General features: G+C 44.6%; 1 protein-coding gene across 2 annotated transcripts in view; it reads right to left on the bottom strand.

Annotated features, from left to right (window-relative positions):
* Positions 1-12119, bottom strand: part of TYK2 (tyrosine kinase 2) — a 99802-nt gene that overhangs the window by 55224 nt on the left and 32459 nt on the right. For both annotated transcript variants that reach the window (XM_089657631.1, XM_089657632.1), the window contains exons 5-7: positions 10725-10878; positions 8995-9158; positions 2303-2678 (exon numbers count right to left, since the gene is read on the bottom strand). In XM_089657631.1, coding sequence (XP_089513757.1) covers positions 2303-2678; positions 8995-9158; positions 10725-10878 — 694 coding nt within the window. The remainder of the gene's footprint in view (positions 1-2302; positions 2679-8994; positions 9159-10724; positions 10879-12119) is intronic.

Below are 12119 nucleotides of genomic sequence, written 5' to 3'. Positions count from 1 at the left end.
TGGCAAGTTAGCAGGGGGTGGGGTAGGCTTCCCTGAAGAGATGGGTTTTCAGGGTGCGCCTAAAGGAGAGGAGAGTAGGTGATAATCTGATGGGTTGGGGCAGGGAGTTCCAGAGGATGGGTGACACCCTGGAGAAGTCCTGGAGGCGGGCATGGGAGGAGGAGACCAGGGAAATAGAGAGAAGGAGGTCTTGTGAGGAGCGGAGTGTGCGTGCTGGGCGGTACTTGGATATTAGGTCAGTGATGTAGTTCGGGGCAGTATGATGGACAGCATTGTACGTCAGTGTTTGGATTTTGAATTTGATCCGTTGCGCAATCAGAAGCCAGTGGAGGGATTGGCAGAGGGGGGTGGCGGAAATGGAGCGGTTGGAAAGGTGAATGAGTCTGGCAGCCATATTCAGGATCGACTGAAGCGGGGATAGCCAGCGGCGAGGCAGGCCAGTGAGGAGAGAGTTGCAGTAGTCGAGTCGTGATATGATGAGGGAGTGGATGAGCTGTTTAATGGTTTCTGGGGTTAGGAACGTGCGGATTTTGGCGATGTTGCGGAGGTGGAGTCTGCACGAGTTTGTTAAAGATTGGACTTGGGACTGGAAGGATAGATTGGAGTCCAGAATGACACCAAGTACTCTGGCCTGTGGGGCGGGTTTGATGGTGGCGTTTTTGGACATGATGGAGAAGTCAATGGGGGGTGGTGTCTGGGCTGGGGGGAAGACAAGAAACTCGGTTTTAGAGAGGTTCAGTTTAAGGAAGTGGAGTGACATCCAGTCTGATATGTCGCTCAGTAGGTGTGTGATTCGGGCGGAGACCGAGGGGGTGAGGTAGGGGGTTGAGAGATAGATTTGTGTGTCATCGGCATAGAGGTGGTAGTTGAAGCCGTGAGAGTGTACGAGTTGGCCAAGGGAGGAGGTGTAGATGGAGAAGAGAAGGGGCCCGAGGACAGAGCCTTGAGGGACCCCAACAGAGAGGGGGAGTGAGGGGGAGGTGGTAGCATTATAGGTAAGTGAAAGAGCGTTGTGACAGGTAGGATGAGAGCTAGGAGAGAGCAGAATCTCTGAGGCCGAGGGAGTGTAGTTTTTTTGAGGAGGAGGGGGTGGTCGACTGTGTCGAAGGCCGCAGAGAGGTCAAGGAGTAGGAGCACTGAATAGTGGCCATTAGCTTTGGCGGTTAGCAGGTCGTTGGAGAGTTTGAGTAAGGCCGTTTTGGTGGAGTGTAGGGGACAGAAGCCGGACTGTAGGGGGATTGAGGAGGTTGTTGTCGTTGAGGTGAGAGCTTAGGCGGGTGTAGACTAGGCGCTCGAGGAGTTTAGATGTTAATGGGAGCAGGGAGATGGGTCTGAGGTTGTTCGGGTCATTGGGGTCCAGGGAGGGCTTTTTAAGTATGGGGGTGATGTGTGCATGTTTCAGAGGGGAGGGGAAAGTGCCCGGAGGAGAGGGAGAGATTGAAGATGTGGGTGAGGGAGCGTAGGATGGAGGGGGAGGGGGGGGGTCGTAGGAGTTGAGGGGATAGGGTCGAGGGGGCAGGTGGTAAGGCGGGCATCATAGAGGATCTTGGAGACTTCCTCGATGGTAGTAAGGTCAAAGGTGCGGAGTGTTGGGGGAGCTTCAGTATGAGGAATGTAGGGTGGGGTGGAAGTGGAGGTCAGAGCAGTGGTGGGGCCATGGGAGAGGAGTGATGAGGGGGTAACTGAGTGAGGGGGAATGGGGTTGGAGGGAGTTTGAGCAGCGACAAAGTCCCTGCGGGTTATGTCGAGGGGGAGGGGGGATGAGGGGGTAGCTGTGTGAGAGGGGACGGGTTGAGATGGCGTGTGAGTTGCGGCGATGTCCTTGCAAATTGTGTCAATCCTGTTTTTGAAGTGATTGGCAATCGCAAGGGCAGTGAGTGAGGTGCTAGGTGGAGGTGGGGTGGCGAGAGTAGAGAGTTGAAGGTGGAGAAGAGTCGGCGAGGATTGGAGGAGAGGGTCTTGATGAGGGTCAGGAAGTAGGCTTGTTTGGCTGCGTGGAGGGAGGAGGTGTAGGTGTGGAAGGCAGATTTGTAGCGGGTGAAGGCTTGTTGGGATTTGGTTTTGCGCCATAGTCGCTTCAGGGCACGACTGTGTCGTTTGAGGGTTTTGGTTTGATCAGTCTGCCAAGGCTGGAGCGGTCGGGGTCTGATGTCACCCCTGGACAGGAAGTATGTTACTGGCAGGATCACCAGGTAAAAATAAAAGAAAAAGAGTTACCACATCTAAAGATGGCAATGTGCAATAGATTACACTTACACCTTAGTTCTTGTGTTTAGATACACTTTAAGCTCCGAAGACTCACCTCTTCTCTCATGACCCGCCATTTGATGCCTTCCATCCCGCTCACCATCACCTGGTGAGTGGCAGTCGTTTCCTTGCTCATACATTCTGTGTGGTCCATATAACCCCCATTGACATAAAAGGAAAGTTTCTCATCCTCTTTAGGCAGGTCTAATGACAAAGCCCTGAAAATCTCACAGCCAAACTTCGGTGCCAGGTTTTCCAGTGTGGACAGATACTTGTACATGATGTCCTCCACGCTCAGCTTGCCGGGGCTCACCGTATGCAGGTGAAAGTGACGGACAAACTTCTTGAACACTTTCCTCATGCGGTACTTGGTAAGGTAGTTGTTCTGCTGGATCTGGTGGCAAAATGACTTTGGAATACACTCCTTAAAGCTGCAAAAAGAAAAAAGAATTATTATAGGGTGCCATAAGGACAAGCTGAATTTTCTTCTGTCCTTACAATTCAGTATCATTGCTGCAAGAGTGCATATGTAGTATGTCTAAACTGCAGCCAATGGTCCCGGAACAGCCACTTTTAGGGAAATAACAGTGCACAGTTTACCCTGGCATTAAACTTTTCCCTGCCAAATTAATTTCTGGGAACTGAGTTTGCATTCTTTATGGGAAACAGAAGAGCTCTCAACACCAAGTACACAAAGCGAGTGAACAAATACAAATGACTGGCTAAGATTAGAACTTCCTTTTAAGAAAACAAGTGCAAAAACATTGCTGGTTTTACATGTATAATACAGACGGGACCCAGTTCTGAGCACCTGCAATGGTATACACCCCATGTCAATGATCAATGAGTCGAGACAAACCTGGACTATCACCTATGGACAATGGCCTTGTGCTAAATGCCATCTTTCTTCTTCAAAGAACAGATAAGGACTGAATCCAATCGCTTGAAAATTTTGGAACGGTAGGACAATGGATGCCCCTACCCACCAGAGGTGTTATCACTCAGTAGGGAAAGAGAGCTGGCCTGGTCAACCCAAACTCATTAGGACCAGAAGTAACCCACGAACCTCAAGATAAGTTTATGATGGTACCTGAAGTTTGGGACCCCAAATACAATAAAGTACTCGAAAAACCTGCCAAGCAGCCACAGGGTTTGTTTTGATGGGCTTTAGTCTTATGTCACTGAGCAGATACTGCAGGTGCCTTCTTCTTACATGTGAGATCATTCAGAGTTCACTGACCAGTGCGTTTGACCTGCATTTACCACCTTCTAAGATGCACTAGCCCGTTTTGAGTTCCTATTGACTAATATGGGGAAAGAAGCAGTTCTGACCCCCCAAAAAATCCTACAAAAGCCCACACACCCATGTTCAGGGCTGGAGAACAGTCCTTCATGCCTACCCCTCTACAAGTCTGGCCTTGGCTCAGCAACCATGGACAACCGGTGCAAAGGGGGCTGAGAAAATTGGTACAGGGCGGTATATCTATTGTACTGCCTGTATTAGGAGAGTGGGAAGGGGTGAAGTTCCTCATCCTTGCCCTTGATGCTGCACAAACCTGTCCTAGTACTGCCCATATTCAATTCACAAAACGCAACCAAGGTCACAGTCTGAAAGCAGATGTTCATAGGGAGAAGAGTTCCCCAAAAAAGGTTGTTTCATGTGGGACCATGCAGCTTTATCAAAGGTCTTTATTAGAAAATACAAAACAAAACAAAAGTGCATTGCACAAGTATACACACAGAAGCTGAGCACACCACCACCATAACTTCACCAAACTTAAAAGACAACATTGTCTCGTCACCTGACCACACCCACCAATTTTCACTTGTTTCTTATGGGTGAGTCAGTGATCATATGGTAGCCAATAATAATATTGGGCGATTTCGAATTTAATCCCTCCTATATTGGCTGTTCAGGCCCTTGGTTAACCCTTTTTTTTAGTCTTTTGTATCAGTCTGAAAGCAGCCATGCAGAAAAAAGCACCTATGTAATATACACCAGATGAAAGCTACGATTCTCTGGTTTCCTGACACAAATCTATCTCTCTACTCTTCAGCTCACCCCATCAATTTCCACACGTATCACCGATTTACTAACAGACATATCAAACTGGATGTCACTCCACTTCCTAAAACTCAATCTTTCCAAAACGGAGCTCATAATATTTCCTCCCCCATGTGCCTCTTGCCCCGATTTCTGTGTCAGGATCAATAGCACCACTATCAACCCATCCCTGCATGCCAAGTGCTAGGGGTATCCCTGGATTCTGAACTATCCTTTCAGGCCCACATCCAATCCCTGTCCAAATCATGTCACCTCAACCTCCGCAACATCTCCAGAATATGCCCGCTTTTTTAACCAACGATACCACAATGCTCCTAATTCACTCCCTGGTTATCTCTCGACTCGATTACTGCAACTCCCTCCTCATTGGCTTACCTTTACATAGGCTATCCCCCCTCCAGTCCATCATGAATACTGCTGCCAGGCTCATCCACCTTACCAACCATTCAGTGTCTGCTACCCCTCTCTGCCAATCCCTCCATTGGCTTCCACTAGCTCAACGAATAAAATTCAAAATACTAACAACTTACAAAGCCATCCACAACTCTGCCCCCAGCTACATCACCAACCTGGTTTCAAAATATCAACCAAACCGCTCTCTTCGATGCTCCCAAGACCTTCTGCTCTCTAGTTCCCGTGTCACCTCCTCCCATGCTCGCCTCCAGGACTTCTCCCGAGCTTCTCCCATCCTATGGAATTCTGTACCCCAATTTGTCCGGCTATCTCCTAATCTATCCACCTTTAGACAATCCCTGAAAACCTCTCTCTTTAAAGAAGCCTACCCTGCTTGTACCTAATAAACCGCCATTTAATTCCTCCATCAGCTCATCCCCCACAGCTATTACCTTTTGTATCATTCAACCCTTCCTCCTAGATTATACGATCTACCGAGCCGGGCCCTCTGTTTCCTCTTGTACCAAATTCTATTGTAACTGTAATGTCTGCCTTCATTTTGTATAGCGCTGCACAAACTGTTGGCGCTATATAAATCCTGTATAATAATAATTCTCTGGTTCCCTGACTAATTCTGGTGCACTGGGTCTGAACCCGTTTACGTTTGATGTGGGTGATGACACAGCTCAAGATACTGAGAATGACAGTTACTATAAAAGTTTCTTAACAGAGGCATTCCAATGTTCCAAAGGCATATTACATTTAAAAGAAAACACCATCCAACACAAATTTTGTAGTTTTGGGTGCAGTGTAGCAAGGATCAACAACCTCTCTGGGTTGTGGCATCTGAAGGTTCTACAAGGGTATGATGTGTATTATTGCAACTGTTCACCTATAATATGCTTGATGCAATTATTTAATCTACGGACAAAATAATTACCTCAAAAGGTTTACCATGTTCAACAGATGCCATAAACCAGGCTACGTCATCCACATTTTACTACCATAGTAACATATTATTGAGCTTCTGCAGTGCTACAAAGGTCAGTTGGCAAACAGCTATTGGATTCTCTCTGCAGGGATAGGTAGAAGAATGGAGCTACAGTGAGGAACAGAAGTATTTGAACACCCTGCGATTTTGCAAGTTCTCCCACTTAGAAATCATGGAGGGGTCTGAAAATCACATTGTAGGTGCATTCCCACTCTGAGAGACAGAATAAAAAAAAAATTTCAGGAAATCACATTTTATGATTTTTAAAGAATTTATTTGTCTTGCACTGCTGAACATAAGTATTTGAACACCTGAGAAAATCAGAGTTTATATTTGGTACAGAAGCCTTTGTTTGCAATTACAGAGGTCAAACGTTTCCTGTAGTTCTTGACCAGGTTTGCACACACTGCAACAGAGATTTTGGACCACTCCTCCACACAGATCTCCTCTAGATCTGTCAGGTTTCGGGGCTGTCGCTGAGCAACACGAAGTTTCAGCTCCCTCCAAAGATGTTCTATTGGATTTAGGTCTGGAGACTGGCTAGGCCACTCCAGAACCTTGATATGCTTCTTACGGAGCCACTCCTTGGTTATCCTGTGTGCTTCGGGTTGTTGTCATGTTGGAAGACCCAGCCACGACCCATCTTCAATGCTCTGACTGAGGGAAGGAGGTTGCTCAAAATCTCACAATAAATGGTCCCATTTATCCTCTCCTTAATACAGTGCAGTCGTCCAGTCTCCTTCGCAGAAAAGCACCCCCAAAACATGATGTTACCACCCCCATGCTTCACAGTAGGGATGGTGTTCTTGGGATGCAACTCATCCTTCTTTTTCCTCCAAACACGACAAGTGAAGTTTAGACCAAAAAGTTCTACTTTGGTCTCATCTGACCACATGACTTTCTCCCATGCCTCCTCTGGATCGTCCAGATGGTCATTGGAAAACTTCAGACGGGCCTGGACATATGATGACTTGAGCAGGGGAACCGTCCATGCAATGCATGATTTGAAACCATGACGGTGTAATGTTCTACCGACAGTGACCTTTGAAACTGTGGTCCCAGCTCTCTTCAGGTCATTGACCAGCTCCTCCCTTGTAGTTCTGGGCTGATTCCTCACCTTTCTTACCATCAGTGATACCCCACGAGGTGAGATCTTGCATGGAGCCCCAGTCCGAGGGAGACTGACAGTCGTCTTTAGCCTCTTCCATTTTCTAACAATTGCTCCAACAGTTGATCTATTATTACCAAGCTGCTTGGCAATTGCCCCAAAGCCCTTTCCAGCCTTGTGGAGGTCCACAATTTTGTCTCTGGTGTCTTTTGACAGCTCTTTGGTCTTGCCCATGGTAGTAGTTGGCGTCTGACTGACTGTGGGGTGGACAGGTGTCTTTAAAGAGCTCAGACAGGTGCTACTAAGTTAGATTAATGAGTGGAGTAGAGGTGGACTTTTTAAAGGCATAGTAACAGGTCTTTGAGAGCCAGAATTCTTGCTGTTTCTTAGGTGTTCAAATACTTATGTTCAGCAGTGCAAAACAAATAAATTCTTTAAAAATCATACAATGTGATTTCCTGAATTTGTTTTTAAATTCTGTCTCAGAGTGGGAATGCACCTACAGTGTGAATTTCAGACCCCTCCATGATTTCTAAGTGGGAGAACTTGCAAAATCGCAGGGTGTTCAAATACTTCTGTTCCTCACTGTATCTAAAGTCTCTCATACACCTTTAGATCTGCCACTATGTAGTGCAAGGCATTCTTGATGGACATAAATGGAGTAGACTGTAGGTGCATCCCCAAATGATATAATTTAAGTGAACCCAAAGAAGACTGTACAGAAAGTCTACAAAATATGATCAGCGCCACATAGATAGTATGATAGCAGCAAAAAGTAGTTATGATATAAAGAATGTTCAAAAAATTGTGGTCTCATATGACAGAGCTTAGCCTATGCTTCCAAAACTACCACATTAGCCTGCAATTGTCTGATATCTATGCATACGATTACTGGAGATTTCTACTCAAGGCGACAACTAAATCAATTAGTGAACAATCAATGCTATCCAGGTAATGGCACGCCAAGGTCACAAAGTCTACTCAAATTACCATCAATCCGAGTTTAATTAAAGTGATTGCAGCCTGCTTCTAGATAGGACTGCACCCTCTAGTTACATGACTCTTTCCTGTGCAATATTCCTCTCCAAGAACTAGGGCAGGTGGTGGATTTGTGTATTTTCAGGCTCATATGTGGAGACACTGAGAAAACAAGGCAATCAAACAGAGTGTAGAAAAAATATAAGTGTAGCGCTAAATAACTTGAAATAAAATGATCGTTCGTCCAGTTATGCAAAAATAGCAATACATTTAAATTATCATAAATAATGACCAATATTTTAAAGATGAAGGTGACAGTCTGTGCAGATATAAAATTTCAGTAAAATCCAGTGGTGGTGCTCCGAATAGTGTAGTAAAATTACGCACTCACCAGATGCATAATGTAACTACGCATTATATGAACCAGTAGAGGTCTCCTTTATGGGTCTGTTCTGGGACAGAGATAATCCTCCCTCTAGGTAGGTGGTGTTGTCTGGAGCACACAGGGAAGTATAAGGATCCAGCTGACCAGAGGTCCCTTTAAGGGATGGATGGGTGCAGATGCCTGTGTACAGGAACTCCCTTCTCTGGAATCTTAGATGGCTGGATCAGGCAGGCTCTATGGATAAATAACTCCCAAATACCAGTGAAACCATATCTTTCAACAACAGATTCAATCTGCCATTCAAGTCACTGGCAAGACCTACATGCAACAGACGGAGTGCGGGAAAGAAAGCTTTCCCTTTTGTATGTCATGAGTCATACATTCCTGTACCATGCTCCCAGCCACGATCCCTTTCACCATCACACCAGAGGGTACCGGCACACAACATGAGCTCCAACCCCATTACGCATCTGGTGAGTGCGTAATTTTACTACACTATTCGGAGCACCACCACTGGATTTTACATCTGCACAGACTGTCACCTTCATCTTTAAGATATTGGTCATTATTTATTTATAATTTAAATTTATTGATATTGTTGCATAACTGGACGAACGATCATTTTATTTCACGTTATTTAGCACTGCACTTATAAAACCTTATCCAAGCATAGAAAAAATATATTGGTTGCCTTGAGTGCTATAGCTGCTTACTAGAGAGCGCTCACTTTTTTACTGTATTTTATTGAAACATTAGGGGGTGACTGGGTAGTCGGATTCCAGGGTGAAAATTACAGCCAAAGTGTACTTTTAAAAGGAATAATTTACCTGATCTGCTTGGCTACTTCTTCCAAAGATACTTTCTTCTTAATGGCAATGTGAGACAGGTGCAGGACAGCCATTCCCAGGCTCTCATTTTTAAACTTATGAACATCCTGTTCTGAGTGAAAATCCTTCAGTGATACAATATCATTCACAAAGTCAAATTTTCCCTGTAAAACCACAAATTCATTGTTAAGAGCAAACCAAGACTAGCAGAATGAAGTGCTTTCTCGATTGAAAGGCAATATTTGCATTGGACTCATTACAGCCACTGAACCCCCAACCTAACCCTCACAAAACATAACAGAGGTTAGCTGGTAGTAGTCAGTCACATTTATCTGGACTTGATCTGTAACGATGAAGACATGTTGTAGCACCTCTAAATCACTTCTTCAGTTCCACTGGCTGCCAGTTCTGATCGGATGTGGGACAGATGCTGGTTTTCCAACATGTGTTTTCCATAGAAGCTGGTCACGGGACCGACTTCTGTAAAACAGACAGCTGTACCTACAGGCCGAAAGTTGGTCAGTTCCTGCCGAACCGACCGAATTAGGCCCATGTGTACAAGATTTGAGTGTCAGGTAGATACCTCACCATTTATATCCACACAGGTAGCACCAACACCTTAATCTAATTACCATGGAAATGTGCAAGAACAAAATAGGAGGTATGAAAGTTGTGGATCTACCCTGTTCTAGTTACATAATTCCATTCCTTGGGGTCAGGAAGCCTTCATACGTGTTTTTTTCTAAATTTACTGAAGGCTGAAGGTGAGAATTGCTGCCAAATTGCCAGGGTGCCGGAGAGAAGTTAAAACAGCATTATATGCTGAAGACAGATGATATAGAAGACCCCTACCCCCTATTCAGGAATGGTTGGTACTGTTTGACATAGATGGCCTCTTTCACGCCTCTTGCGAACCATTAGTCCCAAGAAGCCATCTACACCAAACTGGAAAGACTATCCCTGAACCACCTGTCTTCCACATAGAATACAGTTTTAACACCTCTACCCCAGCGTTTTGACAATTCAAATCCTTAGCCATAGAACTCAAAGGATTAATACCTATGCAGACTGAAGGCTGAAGCCATGAAAGCTATGATTATGTAACTAGGACACAGCTTTCACATCTCCCATCATGTTCTTGGACACATGCTTTAAGGCAGGGCTTGACAAGTCCTTGTGCAATAATTAGAGGAGCCGTTAGTTTGGAGTTTTGACTGAACTTCTAAACCTCGAGTATAACCAGGTTGTCTGCTATGGGCAAAACACAGTTCTGATATGTTAGGCTAAAGTCGGCCATAGACTTTCAAATCGATTTGAACCGTGTATGGGCAGGCTGAATGTACCAAGTTGATAGATCGATCAACTTGGGCACAACCAGCCTGCCAGATTTACTTGTGATTATCGCAAATGGCTGCTATAGCCGCTAGTGATAATCACTGTCTTCTCCCAATGGAAATGGCTTCCCTTACCCACCCCCTGCTGGGAGAAGACAATATCTCGGCAGGAGGGATTCCCCTGTCAGCACTGTGTTGATGGGGGAAACAATCTAATTTATTTTCTGCAATTCGAGCTTGCAGTAAAGAAATTTGTACCGTCTATGGCCTGTCTAAGGGTGATTCATACAATATTTAGGACATGTTTTCTTAAGAAGTCATTTCGCATCTCTGCCCTTGTTGAAGCAACACCTAAGACATACACACCCCTCCTTTCTGCTACTGGAGAACAGTTACCTGTTCAAACAAATACTCAAACGATGCCAAATCCAGGATAGCCCCAGTCTGCTCAGCCCGGCTCTTGTCTTCGCCACTGTCACCGCTTTTAGGCACATTGCGACAGACTATGGGCTCCTTCTCATTCATGCCGTGCCAGTTCCTGAAATAGTACCTGAAACAGACATACAACAGGGTGTTTATTAGATTGTAAGCTCTTATGAGCAGGGCCCTCTTAATCCTCTAGGTTTTTTATTGAATTGCAACTGTACTGTCTCTCTTTATATTGCAACGCGCTCCTCAAACTGTTCGCGCTATATAAATCCTGTATAATAATAACATACAATGCTAGACAAGAAAGAGTAAGGAGAAGGCTCCCAGAAGATGGATGGAAGTATAATATATGACATTATGGTGCAGTTTAACAGAGATATGTGAGAAAATAAAAAAAGTGTAGCAAGAGCAATTATAAAAAGAAAATCCAGAAGACAGAACAAGGCTACCTACTACATGAAAAGCATTTTTCAAGAAGAGTCATGGTTTTTAGAGGGCACTTTCAGTTCAGTAATAAGCATCTTATGGAGCACCTCAATGCACCTAAAAGAATCGCATCAAACTGCTGTATGTTGCAGTTTGGACTGCACCAATTGTGACGCAAGTAGGCTTCATTTATTAACATGGTCAGGTTTATAAAAAGCATTTACACAAGAAAAAACACATAGACCTGAACATGTTCTTAGGTCAGCAAGATCTGTATATTCTCAGCAACGAAAAGGGATGGAGGATACAAATATACTCAGATCTACTATCATCCTGAATGTAATTTATCCAAGGTTACCAAATGATACATGCACTCTTTAAGTGACACTAAATTCAGGTTTAAAAATGAAAAATTCTATTCAATTATATATTCTTTTGTTCAATATTTTTTATTGAAAGAAAGATAAAATGGAGTAAATACTATAAAGATCAAGTATGCATTCTTAAAACTCCTTCAATATCCAAACTTTTTCTACCGTCTTCCTACAAGAGGATGGCTACATTCATTCTCCATGGTTTTACTGTATGTAGGAATGTAGCCATCCTTATTTTCTCACTCTAGAGATGGACCATGAAGAATATACTGTTAGTTACAAACAAACAGCAGTGAGGGGTAAATGGAGAGGTTTGGGAGCTCACAGGGGACCTTACCAGGAGGCAGAAAAACACAGTAAGAAACTATTTTCTGAAACTCAGATTACTGGGCCATTAAAAGGAGGAGTAAGGGCTTATGAATCAAATAAGCTCAAATACTTACCTTGATGCTGCAGCTGTCCCATGTTGGCTCTTAGACCAAGAGCTGAGCGATCAAATGCCCGCCAATTGCTCAGTTCTCGGTCTGCTTTGAGTGGAGAGTAGTGACGGTCAGTCACTGCT

This window comes from Staurois parvus, unplaced genomic scaffold, assembly GCF_062004578.1.
Source record: "Staurois parvus isolate SC_StPar_1 unplaced genomic scaffold, SC_StPar_1.0 ptg001014l, whole genome shotgun sequence".
In the NCBI taxonomy this organism is placed as follows: Eukaryota; Metazoa; Chordata; class Amphibia; order Anura; family Ranidae; genus Staurois; species Staurois parvus.
Note: the sequence above shows the minus strand (reverse complement) of the source record. Positions and strands in the feature narration are given on the sequence as shown.